Below are 20,224 nucleotides of genomic sequence, written 5' to 3'. Positions count from 1 at the left end.
AAAATAGCTTCACTCAACTTAATTTGAAATAGCTTAGTTGACAGACAGTTACTTCAGAATCTAATCTACTGTGTTCAGGGTCAACATTGGTATGCTTTTAGTGGCAGCCTTGGTTCGGGAGTCAGGTATCTCAGTCAACACTGGAATTTGACTACAGAAGATTCAACCTCCTTCAGCTCCATCAAGAAAAGCTGAAGCTACAACAACCTGAATCTGTCTTTTTTATAAAATAATCTAAGAACTCCTTTTTTATGAACAGAGATCAAATGGTTCTCAGTGCACAAGCCATGCTTGCAAGCTTTATTGCTTTCTCCTGCTTGGACTAATATAGATACCATACATCTAAGCTACCATTAAGGATGAGATTTTGGGGTTGGAGTCTGACACCTGCATTCTGCTCAGATATATGGTTTAAATTAATTTCACTGAGGGTGGTGGGAAAAGAGACTTCTCTAACTTTGCAAATGATCAGCATTGAAGGCTGGCAGGAGAACCAGCTGGAGGAGAGGTGCCTACAGTAGAAGGAGTTTCAAATCCCTGAGAAATCATGTGGAAAATGATTATTAACTTTCTGTAGGAAGACATTTGAATATCAACTAAGCTGACACCCCTTACTGCAGCTTCAAGATGCAGACCAGGGTTTTAAACCTGTTTTGTCTGGTTTTTCTTATGCAAAGTTAAGCCACTTAAAATACTTAAGAAGAGCTTGCTTTTATGAAGAACAGACATCATATTCAGTCAAATTTGTGTTTAAAACAGTTAGCTGCAAAATGTATACACAGGTGTCAAAAGACTCTTAATCAAAGCTTAGAAAGTTTATCTATCTCCAAACTCACTAACATTTGCAACAATCTTCATTCATACACATTTTTGAGAGGAAATCAATTATGTCACAGACTTGCTTCCCTTCTCCAAGGGCCTTCTTCCAATGGTTAATGATCCGTGATAGATTATTTGAGGAAAATAGGGAAGAAAGAGGAGTAATTTGTACCCAAGAGTATCAAAGGAAGCTAGAAGGTGATTAGAGAAAGGCTTGAGTTCAAAGTAAAATTTGTTATTTAATACCACATAAACTCATTCATATTCAAAAACCTAATTAGGAAAAGCACAAAAGGTGTGTAGTGGATCCTATCAGGGTACCAGTTAATTCAAGATATTACGTATTTTATTTGTGCTTTTTGGAAGTGGACAGGCACTGAAATGACAACCACAATCTCTTCTGGAAAATACCCATGAGCACATTGCTTTTTACTGTCCTGCAACCTACTATAAATGCTATTTAGGGTATTACGGTAATTCCACAACATCCTTGAGCCTGTATTGCATGTGCATGTTTAAATTTATAACATTTAGAAGCCAGAATTCATTTTTTACTTTGTGAAACTTGCATACCAACACCTAAGGAGTATCCTTGTATATGCAGGCTTGATTATCTATTAATATCATAGGGGTGCCAGGAGCTATTTACCAGCTAAGGACATTAAGCTGTACCCTACTGGATCATGTCACACACGTCATCTTTTGTTCATGAGGTCTTAATGCCTGTTAAGAATGGATGTCTAATATGGATATCTTAATGTCTATATTATCTCAACTGAGGAGTTCTTACGCTTTCGCTTTTCCAGTTCTCTCCCCATTACCACTTGGAGAGAGTTAGTAGAGTTAGAGTTAAACCACAACACCAGCCAGCATCTCCAGATACCTCCCAGCATTTATTGCCACACATCCTTTATCTTTTTTCTCCAGAATTTGACCCACTTCCCACGTCTTTTCTCCAACTGTGATAATCTTCTCTTAGAAAGATGTAGAAATGTCTTCTGCTCTCCAAAACCACTTCTCTCTGGGAACCTGTTTTATCAACCTCCTTTTCTTTCTGGATTCTCAAAGTACCCATTTACCAATTAAAACTGTCTGTGTGAAGAACAATGCTTGGCCAGCCTGTTAGCGGATGCATGTATTACATCTCTCTAGTAACTGGAAGATTTAGGATGTACCACTTTTGCTTAGTGCAGGTGTTGTCAAAATTTACCACCAGTCTGCACCAGTTGCACATAGGAAGTACTAGGCTTTTGCATCACAGTTCAAAAGTGGATACTCACCTCCCCACACATCCCAGATTTCTGTTACATGTTATCATTTACTATTATTTATTTATTTTGCCATAAAAGTTGTCAAACTTATTAACTCATCTGCGTGTGTCTATTGCAAAGACACATGGCTTGAAGCAGAGGAATGTCAGAATCTATTTTGTATCAGAATAGAATCCTTTGTTTACTGATTACTTGTATGTAGATAAAGATATGACTCCCTTATTTACGTTAAGAGGTGTTAGGCAGGCACCAGTCTATTGATTTACGTGCAACAACTCAACTTGTTGAGCTGCTGCTATATTTCATACGAACCCCCACAAGACAGCAAGCATATCACATAAGCTAGATACATCACTCCCCCTGAAATACCAAACACATTTAATCATGCCGACAAATATTAGTTTTAACCTTATGTAAGCCTCGAATGAGCACACAAATCTTACTATTGCTATTTCAAGTCTATAACTGGCAAGATTCCCAGGTAAACCACTGTCATTTTGGAGAACACCAGGAAACTGAACTGAAGCAGTAAAACTCGGCCTGCCCCAAACAAGCAAATACATTTCTTTGCCAAACAAAACCTCTAAGCAAAGTTTAGCACAGTATTAGAAACAATTAAGATTCACACAGAAGAAATGCTGGGAAAAGTTCAAAAATATAATGGAAATGTATGTCCCAAAACTGGGGTTCTTTTTCCAAATATTTGATATGTGAGCATAAAATCCATACATCAATGGCCTTCTAAGTCAAGAGCAGTTAAAGGCAGCTAAATACCTCAAAGGAGATGCCTGCAACAAGAATTGGCTTTAAAAGTTCCAAATAGATGTCTCAATTTTATATTGCTCAGATCTGAAAAAATGTAGCGCTTGAGCTGGACTCAGGATGTAGGCAAAAGGCCAGACTCTCTCAGGAGCTTGAATTCCAAAAATGAGAGCATGAAAGATTTTGGAGCACTAGCCCTCACTTTTCCTGTCTTATTGAGGGCGAGTGAGCAAGAGGATAATTTGAAAACTTGGCCATACTTGTCTCATTTTCATTTTGTTTCTTTTAAACAAATAGATCAGCCTAACAATCTCCAGGACAAACACAGCTCAACAAAAAAGATCCCCACCCAGCACTATGATTATAAAGCATTTGGTTTGGCTTACTCTTCCAGGACAAATAAAAACATAAATACATTGTCTTCACACATAAACTGGAGACATGCAACTGAGATTGATCACTACTGGTATGAAGTCTTAAAACTATGCACTGCAAGCCTAGATGTGTTCATTACCTTTGCTCCTAATGGTTCCTCTGTACTAGAATGATAGGCAACGCTCCTATTTCTCCATGACACAAATATCAAACTCATACTGAAGACTATTATTCTTGTTCCCCCACTCCCACTGAACCACACCACACAGATGATGAAATTTCATAACTAGTATTGTTGCTTTCTTAAAAAAGAAAATCGGGAAATGAAGACTTGCCAAGACAAGTGAAAGAAGAAAAGAAGAAAGACTAAACATTTTTCCAGTCTTATCAGCCATGTTTGTGCACAGAATTCTATTTGATATCCAAACCTTGTATTATTATTTTTTTTTCCATGATAGGGAAAAAGAGATGAGAGGAGGGCTGTAGGGATGATCAAAGGATTGGAGCACCTCACCTACAAAGAAAAGTTGAGGGAGCTGGGCTTGTTTACCTTGGGAAGAAAAGGCTCCTAAGAGACCTTACTGGGACCTTCCAGTACTTGAAGGAAGCTTATAAGCAGAAGGGAGACCAACTTTTTACATGGTCTGACAGTGACAGGACAGGGAGAAATGGTTTTAAACTAAGCAAGGGGAGATTTAAATTATATGCTGGGAAGAAATTCTTTATTTGGAGTATGATGAGGCCCTACCACAGGCTACCCAGAGAAACTGTGGATGCCCCATCCCTGGAGCTGCTCAATGCCAGGGGGTTGGAACTAGATGATCTTTAAGGTCTCCTCAACCTAAATTCTTCTATGATTCTATGCTCAGCTATTTGGCAAACAAAGAATATAAAGCTGTGAAGAAGAAGAATTTTATTTTACAATTAAGAATCATTCCTATGATTTGATTAATTTCACAACAAATTCAAAGAGCAACTAGAGATTCAACTTTGGTTTCGATGCTCATTTATCCAAATCCCTAACTCTGTGGAGTTGACTTTTGGTCATTTAAAAAACAAACAAACAAAAACATAAAATGATTTGAGTTGGAAGGAACCTGAAAAGCTATTCATTTCCAATGCCCTGTCATGGGCTGATTGTCCCCCACCAAGATCAGGATGTCCACAGCTCCATCCAACCTGGCTTTGAGCACCTCCAGGGATGGCGCATCCATGGTTTCTCTGGGCAACCAGTGCCAGTCCTTTACCACCCTCTAAATATAGAATGTGTTTCTGAAACCTAATTTAAATCTACTCTCTTTTAGTTTAAATCCTTTATCTCTTGTCCTATTTACACTACACTTTGATATTACGCTGATAAGGGTCCCTCTCCAGTTTTCTCCAGTTTCCTGTATCCCATTAGAGATACATCCCAAATCTATATCACTGAATTCCTCCACGTGCTAAAAATTGCACCACTGACATTTATCGACAGTTGCTGAATGTTAATGAAGACCAACTGGTGGACAGAGCACAGTGAGGTGGTTGGTGATAAAACACCGAAACAGTGGGTCACCTCCACAGGTGGAGATTTTTATGAGCACAGCATACAGGCTCTAGATCATTGCTGGTGAAAATGCATGGCTAATGGTGGTGACTGTGTTGAAAAATAGTGTTTTGTAGGTGAGAATTTGCTCTACCAAGCTAGTGTTAGAATCGCAAGGTTGGAAACAACCTACAAGATCATCTAGTCCAACCATCTTCCCACTACCATTGCTACCACAAGCACTAAACCATATCTCACAGCTCCTCATCCAGATGCCTCTTGAACACTGCCAGGGATGGCGACTCCACCACCTCCCTGGGCAGCCATTCCAGTGCCTGACCACTCTCTGAGAGAAAAAGTTCTTCCTTATGTCCAACCTAAACCTCCTCTGGTACAACTTGCGGCCATTTCCTGGGGTCCCCTTTGTTGCCTGGGAGAAGAGGCCAAACCGCTCCTCACCACAGCCTCCCTTCAGGAAGTTGTAGAGTGCAATGAGGTCTCCTCTAAGCCTCCTCTTCTCCAGACTAAACAATCCCAGCTCCCTCAGCCACTCCTCCTAAGACTTCTGTTCGAGACCACTCACCAGTTTCATTGCCCTTCTCTGGACACGTTCCAGGGCCTCAATGTCTTTCTTGTAGTGAGGGGCCCAAAACTGAACACAGTACTCAAGGTGCAGCCTCACCAGTGCTGAGTAGAGGGGGATGATTGCCTCCCTGCTCCTGCTGGCCACACTATTTCTAATGCAGGCCAGGATGCCGTTGGCCCTCTTGGCCACCTGCGTACAATGTCAGCTTACGTTCAGCCAAGCATCAACCAACACCCCCAGGTCCCTTTCCTCTTCACAGTTATCCAGCCACTCATCCCCAAGCCTATAGCGCTGCATGGGGTTATTGTGGCCAAAGTGCAGGAACTGACACTTGGCCTTGTTGGCCTTATTACTGTTCTCTTTCTATCAGTTGCAGTTTCCATGGAAATAAATAGGAGGCATTACTTCTGGAGCAACCTATGCAAAGCCATACAGCAAGTGAAATTAATAATAATAAAGCAACAGTAAATAATATAAAACAAACACCCCTTGCTCCCCCTCCCCCCCAAATACTGAAGCCATCAAAAATAAAAACAAAACAACAGCTAGCCTTCCCTTGCCTTCCCCCATTTGCAAAACAAAGAAAAACAAAAGCAAATTTCAATGGTTCCAGCTCTTCCACAATTACTCTTATTCTTAAAATGGCACGATAATACAGGGGGGAAAATGTAGAATTACAAATTAATAAAGCTTTTCTATCTGAAAATTTTCTTGCTTGAACATACAGATCACACAAAGGTAAAATCAAGTGAAATTTGAAACAGAACCAAGTTATACTAAGGCTTACTGTGTGCATAAAGCAGTTTGCTGTCTCAGTTTTTTCTAGCGCATTATCCAACTTGGGAAAGTTTGCTTTACAACATACAAAAGATCTTGTGATCTTGGAACCTTCAGGACCACGTATTTTGTGGTTAGCCTAATCTGATGCTTTACCCCAGTGATAGATCTGAATTAATCTTATCTTTGGTTGTCAATACATCAAGCTCCCAGGAATTAAATGAGAATCTTGTAACATTAAAACAAAGTTGTTTATTATCAACCATACACAAGCTGTTGGTATGGCTAGCTGCCACACAAATCAAGGTTAAAACAGACCAGGCTTACAGCTGAAATATAACTAATATGACATTATTCTTTCAGACATTTGGTTGGGCTGATAAATTTGTAACTCTGTAATTTACACAGTGTCCCCATGACATGTAGCAGTAATGCTATTGTATATGGAGATTTTTATCATAGGAAGGAGGGGGAGAAAATCTACATTTTCCTAATGCAAATCTTTCCCATAACAATTTCAGAATGCGTGCTGGCTTGCTGAAGTATACAATTTACCTATGTGACAGAACATGAAGTTCAGATAGTGATGGATAATTATTTTAATGCAATGCAAAATTACTCTGTGGAACTCGCTGGTACAGAAAGTGGTAAGTTATCACATATAATACCGCTAAATAAAAGTATATTCTTCAGTAACATGAGGCTTGAAAGATTTATTCTGCCTTTTGACTCATGCATTGCATCAATAAAGTAAATACTACTAGAATTCAGCAGTAAGAGAGAAAATTCAATTAGCAGAATTTTAACACTCTTGTGTAACACGGGAACTGTCTCATGGGAACAGACAGGAGTTTGTTTTATATGACCTTCTATCCCTGAGAGATACAAAGAGCCTACATGGATAGGGATATGTTCCCAAAAAAGGAAAGATTCTCTTCGACCTCAGATAATAGTTGGCTGAAGTGTGAGCACTTAGATCCTTCCCCATCCATTTTAATCCTATCTAATTGTAGATGTTCTCATCACCCATTAAAATCCTTTTAGTTTCATCTCCCCAGTTGTAAGCATATGGCCTCCATGGTATCCTCTGGCACTGTATCCTCCAAGCTCATTTTCATGCGGGTTACTGCTTTCCAATCTCTTGCAAGACTTTCCCCTCCCTTTGTGTTACGACAAAATTCAAACAAGAAAAGCCTAACTCGCCATTTTTGAGAAGTGCTCATCATTCTGGATAACTCTTTGCCTCTGTAATTAAATGCTCCTCATAAGAAAGTCCTTCTAGGTCTGAAATTATTAGCTAGCTATTGCTGGAACCCCTCAGTCAAAGTATATTTTTATCATCTTCCTCAAGGAATTCAGAATTGGCTGCTTCTACTGAGTAGATACAAAGCTACCATATATAGGTAACTACCCTGTTCCAGATCATCACATCTTAAAAAAAAAGTATCATGCAAACTGATTATACGGATTCCTTCCTGGAAAGCTGATTTTATTCAGCAGTGCCACTAAGTTTCCAGCTGCTGAAGGAATAAGAAATGCTCAGCCTTTTGCTGCTGAACTAGTTCTGCTTTCCCATCCACTTTCACTGTGTAGGTTTGTGCAAACTTCTTGTGTGGTCTGACTGCTGTTGTATAAGAGCAAATGGGGGGGGGAAAAAAAAAAAGCAGAACTTATTTTGCGTTCCAAATTGTCATGTTTTGCAATGTTGAAACCTGGAGTCCAACATTTTTGCATGTCCACATCACAAGTTCTCTGTGTACATGGCTCATTTTCATCACAGCAGCTTGTTCGTTTGTTTGTTTTTTTCCCCTGTTGTTATAGCATGCATTTTCATAATATCTGCTTAAATTTAATCCATAAACTGAATTGCCAATACATAAGAACCAAACAAGACTGCTGTAACTTGCAGAGAGTTTAATGGGAAAGCAAGGCAATGATTACTACAGTCAGATTAGTGCAGTACAGTCCAGCCATGTTTCTGTACATTATGGTATATTTTAATCTCAAGGTGTTTTATTTTTTTAAAGTGACTACAATGTTGATTTATTTATTTTTTCCCCCCATAAGTGAAGCCTTTGCTTAGGACTTTTATCCTATGATATCCGTACAGTAAATATTTGTAACTGCACCAAAAATAATATTGGCAGCAGTAACTTCTTATCTTCCTGTAATAGGACAAAATTGTGACTCTTGGAATTGGACCTGCAACTTTATCTCTGCTCATTCTCCTTGTTTCAGTTCAGTCTCAGTTCAACTACACCAGTGTGAACAGCATGAATGTTTTTAGTAGTGGATCAAATCCTGTTTGCTATTTTGTCACCATATAAATAATTATCTCTTTTTGTTGTTGGATGCTTTCTTGTGTATTGTTATGCAGTACCCATGCATAAGAGAAACAAGAAAGGATGTAGAAGTGCAATAACCACATCTCAGATACATCACTATGGGAAAATTCAGGCTGAATGTACTTTGAAAGTAACGCCTTCTATTAAATTCCATGGAAACCACAACAGAACAATAACATAATTGATACAGCAAATTCACAGCTACAAAATGCTATTTCTTCAACTTAGTTGCCACCATTACCTGATTCACATGGGTGAGCTGATCAAGACACACCTGTGGTGTATGGCTGTGCATGGCCATTCAGATTGTGGCTTGTCTTTCTCGTGGTCATCACTGTTGAAACACACCACTGTGCTCACGTGCACTTTCTGGTCACCATGAACATTCAGCAGTGAGTATCAGTGGATGACAATTTTTCTGTGTGAAGGAAGGATACGCATTTGCCTCATACGCACTTCCATGTCAGGTGACATTTTGTCAGACTGCCCCTCTGCTGCCATCTGTCACATGGCAACAAAACGTAACAGAATACTGGTGGGAAGGTTCACCCTCTACTGCCATACCACCAACATCTAGCTTTGATGTGGTGAGCCAAAAAATAAAATGAGACATTAATTTTGAAGCAGGTCTTGTAATTTTTTTATATAAAATATTGCTAGGGGGTGTATATTCAAGTTACGGAACCTCTTAGTAAAAAAGTAACTTTGTTTTTTTCTCCAGATCATGTGCATGAAGAACAGAAACTGCTTTTAAATATGAGAAAAAACACCACTGAGATAAGATTTAAGCAAAGATCTCAAAGATCACATGAAGCAGTGATGTTGCCAATTTTGAGGAATCATGTAACCAGATTCTGAAGATGCACTTGTAAGACCTGTATAAACAGCATGATTTCTCATTAACCACAGATTTTAAGAATTTCACAGCAAAGAGAGCAACTTATTGACCACAGATATAGCTTTAACATTCAGCAAACAGCTAGGAGATCTGAACTCAGTGTAAGAGCAGTCCCAGAGCTCTATGGAGGAGCCTCATTGCTCTGGGTTAAAAATACAAACTGCTTTATCAGGAGTAATAAAAAATTCTGCTTGCGAAAATCACAACTAGCTCTAAAGGGCAGCAGAGATATTTTAGTCTGATGCAGCAGATTTGGTTTCCCCTATTACCACTTCCCAGTGACTTAAAATTGCTGTGCAACTTACACAGTTGGTTTACACAGCCTGACTGCAAACTAGGATGTTATAGAGTCAGATCTGTTAGAAGATTATGCTAAATTTATTAGTTTACTTGAATGTTGATTGAAAGAGCAAAGAGATAGGTCATTTATTTCTTTTAAATAGAAGGAAAAAATAACTAGAAATTTAAAGCCTAAGTTAATCTTATTCCCAAGAGCCTTATGCAGTCTAGACTTCAGACAGAGTAAATCTGGTCAACAGCAGGCTGGAAGTAATTCATACAGTAACTGCTCTGAACAGGACATTTTTTCACCCATTAGATCTAAACATTTTCCATGGAAGAAGAAAGATGTCAAGTCTTCTCCAAAAGACACAGGTCCCAGCTCTCAGATAGTCTAAGCCAGTACAACTTGCTCCAAGGAACACTGTCAGTTCATGTCAGCTGGAAATCCAACTCCAAGTCACATAAAATACTGCCTCGATTAATTCCTCTTGGAATCAATTAAAGTTTACATCAGTGTTTAAATACTTTTCTCCCCATCATCCTATTTGAGGCCTTTTATACCTTTCCTCCCTTCTAAGTCCATAAATTTTCCCAGGGCTCTGCCTACAGAAATCGCTTATTTTGGCACATCCAGATGAAACTTGACACTGGTCAGCAGCATTCTACAACTCCTGCCAAGGCCAATTCTTCCAAGAAGTAACAAGTCTAAGGTCTACAAGGAAACCCACAAGCCTCAGCAGTGCTCTGGTAAAACCTGTGTGATGGAAGCAGTGTCCACCAAATTAGCAAAAAAGCTCTACTGACTCAAATGATCAACTCCATAACACAGGTCATACGTTTCCTATCAAAGGGATTCTCATGCAAAGCCAAGGAAACCTCCCAAGGATTAGAATCCACCTTCCATTAACATGTTCTAAGCCCTTGCTTTCTTCAAGTAAAGATTAATTACAGTGCTAAAGGTTGAGAAGTGATGTTATGTCCATTCTCAAAATGCCTGACAGTGAACTTAGTTACTATTTACAGATCAGATAGATTCAGCTTGAGATCTGCCAATGGATCAGCCAGTGTCTCCTGATTCAGGAAAGCATAATGGGAGAGTGACAACTGTACTTTAACTCACTTGTATATTTACAATATATTTTGAATGGAGAAAGATCCACATATATTTCTGAACTGCAACGTCCACAGCTTTAAAAAGACTCAACTACAGCCTTTTCACATCACTGTTTTCTTTGGGACTTGGAGAACTTTATTTAAAACTAAAAATCTTAAAACTAAAGAAAAAAGTTAACTCCTTCCTGCTTTACTTTCCCTTGCAAACTTGTGTGGAATATACTTAATCAAGCTGTTTAAGAGAATGCTTTGCCACAAAATGTTAATAGATAAAATTTCCAGTCCCGCCTAAGTTCTGGCTCCACTGAACTGCTGTAAGATAAACATTGCCTGCATTTCAGGCACGTTCACCTGAGAATCAGTCTTCCACTACTTATTCCCATAATCTCCCATAAAATTATGTGAAGAAGGAAATTCATCTTCTAACAGGTACAAATAATCAGTATGTATAAAGCTATTTAGGAGAATAACTAACTGCAAGACAATTTAGCTTGAAATCTATTTTAAAATAATCTGGCAGAACTTATACAATAGATTTTTTCCAACAATCTGAAATCTATACATTCAACAGAAGAGAGAGACAGTATAGTTGTTATGGTAATTGCTGAGCTTCCCAGTATTTCTACCTTTAGAAGGTCTTAACATTTAACTATTAGTTTTAAACAAATAAATACAGGAAAATCAGTATTTGCAGGTTAACAGTGGTCCATAAGCACAGTGGTGCATTAACAAGAGCTTGGAAGCAAGTGCCCTGTAATGAGCTGTCAGCTCTACACAGTAGGTGCATTGACTTTATCATGAGGAATAAAAAAAAAATTAAGGAGCCTGTTCCACCAATGATGAGGCAAAAGTATACATAAAAATCAGGAAAAAACTATCCAAGAAAAGTTACATAAAAACACAATTTTTATGAGAATTTTGTTGTTTAATGAAGGAAAATTCTTTTATTATCAGTGTAAGCAGTCCAGCTATTCAAATAAAGGAGGAGGGATCGTAACATTTAAGAGGTCGTTTATTTATTTTAGTTACAGGAAGCATTTTTTCCCCACAAATAATAGAGCTCCTGAAGTCTAAACAGCTTCCCTGGAAGATGGTGATACCCATCAGACAACATCCACAGGGAAAAGTTGGATCATTTTCCTTACACACAAGAAATTCAGTTCCTGCTCAGGTCAATCAAAAGAAAATCCTCTGGCTCTTGCAGAGATCCAGCAAAAGACTACAAATATCCCTGGTATCACCTGCTTCTGGTCCAATACTTGGTACAGCATCTTATTCTTTAATGAATCCCTGTTGAAGAGAACAAAGCCTGTTATTTAGACAATGCTGTAAGAACAGCTGCTAGAAAAATAAGTACTGAAAGGGTTTTGCTGTCCTAATTACACCTTACACAGACACAGGACACAGTGGGTATCTGTCTTACCAAAGGCCAGGAAAGTGCCATGTAGCCTGGGTATCTCTGAAAGGTGAGTAACCACAGGTAAGTAGAGTTGCATTTCCACTAATGGGGGTGAGGGAGAGAGAAATAAGAAAATCAAGGAGTGAAAGAAATGAAGCTATGACAAGTTATTTGTATGGGCATTTATGAGACCAGAAAGCAGCATCCATGTAGAGAAGGAAATGCATACAACGGAGAGATAGAACTTGGATGACTGGATGGTGGGGGCATTAATAAATGAAACAGTGAGTTTACAAATTGTGATAAAGTTTTAGTGAACAGAAGAATTTAAAAAAAAAAGAGAAAAAAAAAAAAGGAAAATAAAACAACAAAACTAAGTAATCTGCCATTGGTTAAATCTCAGACAAAGCATTCGTTTCTGCTTTCATTCATAGATTCCATGCTTCCACCACCTGCTTCATCCTAACAACTTGGAAAAATAGAAAGCTGTTGCACAGAGGGATATTTGAGTGATTGTCCAAGGAGTTGCCTAGCAAAGGCAGAAATACTAAGGGAAGGACATGGAATTACTTGTTCTCTAACGAGTTTAATTCTAGTTTCATTCAAAAGTTATTTTTATGAGGGCAGGTGCTAAAAAGTCCAGCCAAAGAGTGAAACTTCATTGCTGTGGGCTCTCTGTGTATAGAGCTGTATGCCATGGCAAGTTTATAGATAAGACAAGTATTAACAACTCCATTTTACTGGATTGGAACTGAGGCTACAGAGATTGGAGGCTACAGAGAATACAGAGAGATTAAGTAACTCATTGTAACTGTCTCAAAGTCTGGAGAGAGGTTGAATTACAACCTTATCTCTTGAAGCATAAAGTTAGTTCTCCACGATCTTTTCTCTCCACAGAGTTATTTCCTCATTTTAGATCCACAGATCACAGAACTAGACAAACTTTAAGATTCACAATGGGTTAGTTACAAATTGGTGCAGAGATCTAGTTTGTACTTTCATTGACTTGCAAGATGAAGACAATGAAATGGTAGATGAAAGCAAATATAACAAAGTAATGTGTGTAGGAGAGGAGGATCCTGATTTTTCTTATAATCTTATTATATGTATATCCTTATAACTGAGTACTGCTAATTACTAGTCAGAAATTAAATTCTGAAGCACAATAGATGCAGAAACAACATGATCTTCCTGCCCTCCAAAAAAGGAAGAATGAATTCAACATCTCAAGGAGACAAACTGAGCACGGGCACAGACTGCCCAGTGAGGTTGTGGAGTCTCCCCCTCTTTGGGGATCTCCAAAGTCATCTGAACAACAGCAACCTGCTCTGGGTGTCCTTGCTTGAACAGGTGTTAGACCAGGTAAACCCAGTTGTCCCTTCCAACCTCAGCCACTCCAGAACTCCATGAAAACACCTCGAACAGCTACTGCATGTCCCAACATATAGAAGCAAGACAAAATTGCACCTAAAAATAGCCCTTCCAACACACTTCTTTATTAACATAGACGCAACCAGTGGGTCAAACCACAGAATTTCTTTGCTGCAAGGTACTGTAGGTTCATTCAAATTTTAAACTGCAAAGAACACAGGTAAATTCAATGAGGAATCATTCATTAAGGGGGAAAAAAAAAAAAAAAAAAATCACTGCTAACATAGGAAGTCCTTGAACTGCAATTCCCTGGTAGCTGGGATGAGCATGACTGCAAATTTACTATCTTACACTCTTGCTAAACACTTGCATTACTGCTTTGGTAATTTTATATTACATGGGTAAGGGGTTAGGGCACTTTAAACAATTAGACAAAGGAGCACAGCAGCAGTTGTAAGTAAACCTCTTTGTAAAAGAGCATTCTTTTGAATTGGATGGTTAAATCCCTGATGAAGCACCTGGAAGATTTACCAACTCATGTCCAAATGAGCAAGATGTAATGAGCTTGTATACAGGCTCAATATGAAAAGAGGATTGTTTTTAGTAAAACGGTAGAGAATAACCTCTTACTGAAAAGAGCTATATTGAATTTTAATCAGAAAAAAATAAAGATGCAAGAATAAATCTGCACAGGCTTACAAAAGGACTAGATGACTTTCTCAGTAGTCAACAATGATGCTGGAGAGTGTTACACCCTACTCTGCTATTTTCTGTTATCTTTACTTTTTCGATCACTCCATATATCCTGTCTTTCTAAGAAAAGGAAAACAAACAAAAAATAAACCTTTAACAAACAAATAAACAAACCAAAAGCAACAACAAAAACCTGCCAGTGTTGTCATCTGCAAAGTACAGAGGAAATATGAAAAAGTTATTAAAAACCCGTACTTCAATTACAACCAGTTTGCTGGCCCTAATTTTTCATCCCAGTATTATTCACTGAAGAGTTACATGTTCAAACTGGAAGTAGAGGAACCCAGACTACGTTCCGCTGCTCATATTTTATATGTTAGATCTTGGTCACAGCCACCATCTTCCTGTTCATTTTCATTTCTGTGATGACTTGGGGCTTATGTGACCCTCACTAACATTCCTTTCAGTGCAGTCTTGTATTTTCAGAGATGTTAAATGGAAAATCATTTCTAAAATGTGCTTTTAGTTATGAAAAAATTCACACACCCCCTTTTATTTTTCTTCTTCTTTTTTTTTTTTTTTTTCTTTTAACAAGCATATTTTGGCTATTGTTAGGGAATTTGTGTTCTCCACTGATGTCTAAAATTCCGTTATTTGTATTTCATCGTGGTGATGGAGTCCAGCATTATGTCCCAGAACCAAACTTTTGGGACTCTATTAGAGCTGTTTTTGAGGAATGGGTGGAGACAACATTGTTTGGGCCCTTGGAGTAAAGGATGTGAAAGCATTTTTTGTTCCTTTTCTGCATTGTAGTTTGGTGTTAAAGTACTAAACTAAAGACTGCTCTGACACAGAATACAACAGAAGAAGCCTCGGCATGCCACTAGTTTTGCTGAGATGGAAAGCCAGAAGTCAAATCAGTAACAGGATTCACAATGCTACAGTTCTGAGGTTGTTGTTCCATGCCAATAATTGAATTTGAGCCATTGCGTGTATCTTTTTCCCTCGCTTTGTACCTTCAAGCTATTTAACCTATTTAATTTTACAGGTAACCATAAGAGGTGGAAGAGAAAGGACCTTTTTCCCCAGCAAACTCATAACACCAACACAACATGGCTGAAATTGCTCCCCCAGGACATGCCAAGCATGGAAGGCACTTTTACACTTGAAAAGCCAAGCCATCTCCAGGCTGTTGGGCTGATTAGTATGGTAGGAAATGGAAGTTTGGAGTCACTTGCTCCACACAAGGACATGTTCCCAATTCCACTAGCCAAGCTGTCTCCACCTGTTCAGTAGGACTTGTGAAATTTGGGTCATCTGCATGGAGAGCATGACAGTAAGATTTGCCGCTTTACTCTTACTCTTCAGATCCCTCCTTGAGATTGCAAAGTCAAGTTTAAAGCAACATTTTTATTTATTTATTTTTTTTTTAGGCAATAAGCCACAGAAATATCACTTACTTCTTCAGGGAGGAATGCAAAGGAGGGCAAGATCTTCCCTATGCAGTTAAATTGAGATTTATAGCATTTATAGTATTTAGCCTTGCCAGAACCAAATTAAAGGGACAGAAGCAAGAGCAAAGACGTGGCCTGGAGGGATTTTCTTTTTGTGACTGTCCTTGCAAGGTTCCTGCTCTGCTCTTGAAGCCGCTGGCGCTCAAAGCATGGGCTCCAGTTTCAGAAGCAGCAACCAAAGCCACGCCATGCCATGCGGAGCAAGATGATGTCACAGAAATACAGGGAGAGGTGGGGGCATGGAATAGAGATATCTCTAACATCAACAGATGGTCTCTGTCTCCTCTGCATGCTAGTGGGATGAGACCCCATCTTCCGTATCACTTCAGAGCCAGATAAATGATGTTTTTGACCACAGAGCACAGACCATTTCAGAGCTGGCATAGCTCTGAAGTCTTTTAAAAAGGTCTGAAGTTTTGCCAAGCTCTCCCAGCTCCAAGGAGCCCAACAAGCACTGTACTTATTTCACTATAGAGAGTGACAAAGGAAGATCAGACAGAAGTGTGTTAATGTCAAAATGCAGGTGATTTTCTGGGGGCTTATCTGATGAGAAACAGGAGGAAAAAAAAGAAAAAAAGAAAAATCCGAGCTGTCATGGACTTACTTTCCAATAGCTTTAATATTCAGATCACTGAGAAGAAATCCAATGAAAGAAAATATTTTCTGAAGTGGGTTTTGTTGCTTTGTTTTGCACACTCACCTGTGTTAAGAGGCCTTAACATGAACCTAGTGGGTGCCAAGATCTCCAGAAAGCATTGCACCTCTTGCCATTCCACCCCATTCAGAAACAACAGAAGAGGCGTGTCTGGCATAATACTATATACGCACCACGTATTTGTTTTAATACATGAGGATTAATGGTTTAAAACTAAAAGAGGGAAGATTTAAACTGGATATAGGTGGAAAATTCTTCACTGAGAGGATGGCAAGGCACTGGCACAGCTGCCCAGAGAAGTTATGGATGCTCCATTCCTGGAGGTGCTCATGGCCAGGTCGGATGGAGCCTTGGGCAGCCTGAGCTGGTGGGGGGCAATCAGCCCATGGGTGTTGGAACTGGATGATCTTTGAGGTCCATTCCAATTCAAGCCATTCCATGATTCTACGATTCCCCTAGTCAACCAGGTCTCAAACTGTGACTAAGTCATAGGACAAATTAATAGGCATGCAGAAGGAAAATTAGACTGGGAATTTGCCACTATTGAACACTATTGTTGAGGTGACTGCAATATTTGCTGCCATGCCCTGGGTCTTCAGGAATTACTTCATGCCACCTCTATTTCTTATAAATATTAACTGCCTTTTCCCTTGATACGACTAGCCAGTAAGTTCAGAGGCATCAAACTAAACTAGATGGAAACTGGTCTGCAGAAAAGAAACTAAAATTTATAAGGTGGAATTAACTTACAGTTGGCATCTCAAACCATGATCTGTATGTTGACATCCAGCTGATTTTTTTATTTTTTTTTTTTAACTATCAGTGATCATTTCACTTACATTGCACACTGCCTCTTTCTGCATTTTCATAGTGTTGTAGAATTGTTTCACCTGGAAGGGACCCTGTAAGGTTGTCTAGTCCAACCCCCTGCAATGAACACCTGCAGCTAGATCAGATTGCTCAGAGCCCCATCCAGTCTGACCATGGATATCTCCAGGGATTGGACATCCATCACCTGTCTGGACAACTTGTTTCAGAACTTCATTACCCTTATTGCAAGTGTACCTTTTCCTTATATCTAATCTAAAACTCCCCTCTTTTATTTTGAAATCATTTCCCCTTGTCTTATCACAACAGACCCTGCTAAAGAGCCTGTCCCTTTCTTCTTTATAGCCACCCTTTAGATACTGAAAGGGGCTTTTAACCCTCTGCATCCCACAGTTATCTGTACATACAGAATTGCTGCTGTGATCATACACAGTAACTACATAAAGAAGTGCTGTGTAAATTGGTTTAATTGCATCCCTGACCTGCCCTTTTCTGTATCTCCCTGATTTCCAGGTTCACACACAAAGTTGTTAAACTTCAGTCACACTTTAGGGAAAAAAGCACCAGGAGGATATGTCTACTCCATTCATATAAACACATCACTTTCTTAAGAAAACAGGATTGTTTGAAAGAGCAACAGTCTCTCTTCCTTAAACCACTTCAGCTTTCATGTCCTCCGTGTCACCCCTTTTGTCAGCAAAAACCTGCTATCACCTGACTACCCTAGCAGAGGAAAAAGAAGTCATCTCCGAATGGGATAATCTTTTAAAGTAATTCCTAGAATAGCTTCTTTTGGTGCACACACGCAGCAGACAACACATATGGAGCTCTGCAAAAGCACTTTCCTGGCATTCACTTGCAGCGGATGACTCACAGGAATCATTCTGAGTGTGGATCACCCTGACGTGACCACCCTTCCCCTGATGCCACTCAGACCCCTCTGCTTGCAGCACGCCAACCTCTGTGTTGAGGTTTCAGATGTCAAATAGAAACTATGTGCTGACAGTCTTAATAAGAAAATTAAAAGCCAAATCTGTAGTAGAACTCTTCAGCCAATTCTCACATGGCACAGACGAGCATAAGGGATCCTCGCACACACTCTGTGCACAGGCTCAGAAGATATTCAGAGAAAATTTAACTTCTGAAAAAAAGGAAGTTAAATGCTTGGCAAATATAAGAGAAAAACCCTCAGCCTGTAAGTAGATACCATGGTTTGATTTTGAGGGCTTGCTCAGCTCAAGGTGCATGAAGACACTTAAAGCACTGTAGCAAGACCCTCACTTACACTTCAGCATCATAAAAAAAAAGTAAAAAATCACAACTCATACACTCCCTCAGAATCTTTGGAATTATCCCCTTAAAAAAAAAAAAAATGCAAAAAGCACCACAAAACTATATAAGGTGCAGATTTACATTTTGCATCTCAGTTGAGAGAAACAAACTTTGTATTCAACTTTTTTTTATAATTTAACCAACTACATCCCCAACTGTTTCCGTGAAGTTTCTGCAAACTTTTTACACGTCAAGATTCTCAATCAGCAAAGCGGTGCAGTTACGGCAGCATTTGAACATGGCCACTTGACACTAGATTTTTAATATCTGCAGCAGGCAATAACAATACTTTTGGTTATTAATTGCTTTTGGTCGTTTGAATTAATGTTATTCACTATTCAAAGAAAAAAAAACACAGCACTGCTGAAAGCAAAAATCGGTAAAAATTTCTAAGTATCAAATACATTCATCAGAAGGGATAAAGAAAAGTGGAAATTCCAACAACAAAATTAAAGAACAGAATGAACATTTTCCCCTCCATAGCCCCCAACACAATTTCTCTTTCCTTTCATGCTGCTTTTTGCTGCTCTGAAGTTTTCCACCCATTCTGCTGCACAGCACAGCAAAGAAAGCAGTGAGTTCATGCTGCAGTTTCAACTGGTGTGAGCCTTTGCTATTAACTTGAATTTACAGAGCAATCTCTCCTTAAATTAAAAAAAAAAAAAAGTAAAAAAAAAATCCACACTTCCTCACTGTGCTGTAACACTGAGAAGTATATCTTAAAAATCTCCCTCGAGTCTCTCTAAACATCTGCTTAAAGGTTTGCTGTATCTTAAAAGGGCTCTAATTACCAGAAACTCCTCTCTTACTTAAGCCCAGGGCTCACATTTCAATTATAACTCAAGCTCCAGTTAATTTAGGGCTGAACCATAAAAAACAAACAAACAAACAAAAAAACCACAAAAAACAATAATGAAGAAAACATAGGCCTACCTTAAAACTTTCCAGCTTTTCAGAGGATCCAAGTCAGAGATTATAGACACCATCGTATCAATAATAACAATAAAAATAATAATAAAAAAAGAAAATGGTAGGGAAGCCTAAGCACAACAGCAGCAAGGACTCTACTCAGTGTGGGAATGACAACAAACCCAGCACAGCTCTTCCTCCTTCTCGAGCTGATAAGCACTTGTCCCAGCTTCTCTCCACCCCCAAAATCAATCTTGTGCTATATTGCTTCACAGTCCCAGTTTCATTTCTCCACCACTACCTTTTAAAGCCCTTGTAATCTGCTCCAACTGATCAAATGTGACCTTTTTGTAGCCCACTTTATTCCAAGCACAGCCCTCAGTTAAATCTCTCTTTATTAACACCGTCCTTCTTGGCTTTCTTTTGGAACAAACACAGCTCAGGCTTGAAGCCTCCAGTCTTTGCCAGCAATCATTTACAGATTACTGCAAGCTGCAGTCATCCCCTTTTGGGTATTTCTTCTACCTCTGAGGTTTGCCTCTTATATTATTTCCAGGAGAGTGGTGGGGGTCTCCTTTTTCCTATTCTGATTCTTTTAAAGGAGGGACTTCAGAATGCAACTTCTCTATCACCCATCTCTCCTCCTCTTGTCTTCACCCCCAATCTACTCACCCCCTCCCCACCCCCCCCCAGAAAAAGCTGTTCACAACCCTTTGAATACAGCAGCATCTTTTCCTCCTTCCCTCCTTTCTCTTTAAAATCTAATAGAC

General features: G+C 39.1%; 1 protein-coding gene across 3 annotated transcripts in view; it reads right to left on the bottom strand.

The window, feature by feature from the left end:
* Positions 1-19,878, bottom strand: part of CELF2 (CUGBP Elav-like family member 2) — a 370,306-nt gene extending 350,428 nt beyond the window's left edge. For 2 of the 3 annotated variants that reach the window (XM_085215689.1, XM_085215679.1), the window contains exon 1: positions 19,479-19,878. Coding sequence is in view for 1 of the 3 variants with exons in the window: in XM_010720047.4 (XP_010718349.2) it covers positions 19,479-19,531 (53 nt within the window). In the remaining 2 variants the exon portion in view is untranslated. The remainder of the gene's footprint in view (positions 1-19,478) is intronic. The other variant, XM_010720047.4, reaches the window with a different exon arrangement.
* Between the last annotated feature and the right edge of the window lie 346 nt (positions 19,879-20,224).

This window comes from Meleagris gallopavo, chromosome 1 (assembly GCF_905368555.1).
Source record: "Meleagris gallopavo chromosome 1, MGAL_WU_HG_1.1, whole genome shotgun sequence".
NCBI classification, from domain to species: domain Eukaryota; kingdom Metazoa; phylum Chordata; class Aves; order Galliformes; family Phasianidae; genus Meleagris; species Meleagris gallopavo.
Note: the sequence above shows the minus strand (reverse complement) of the source record. Positions and strands in the feature narration are given on the sequence as shown.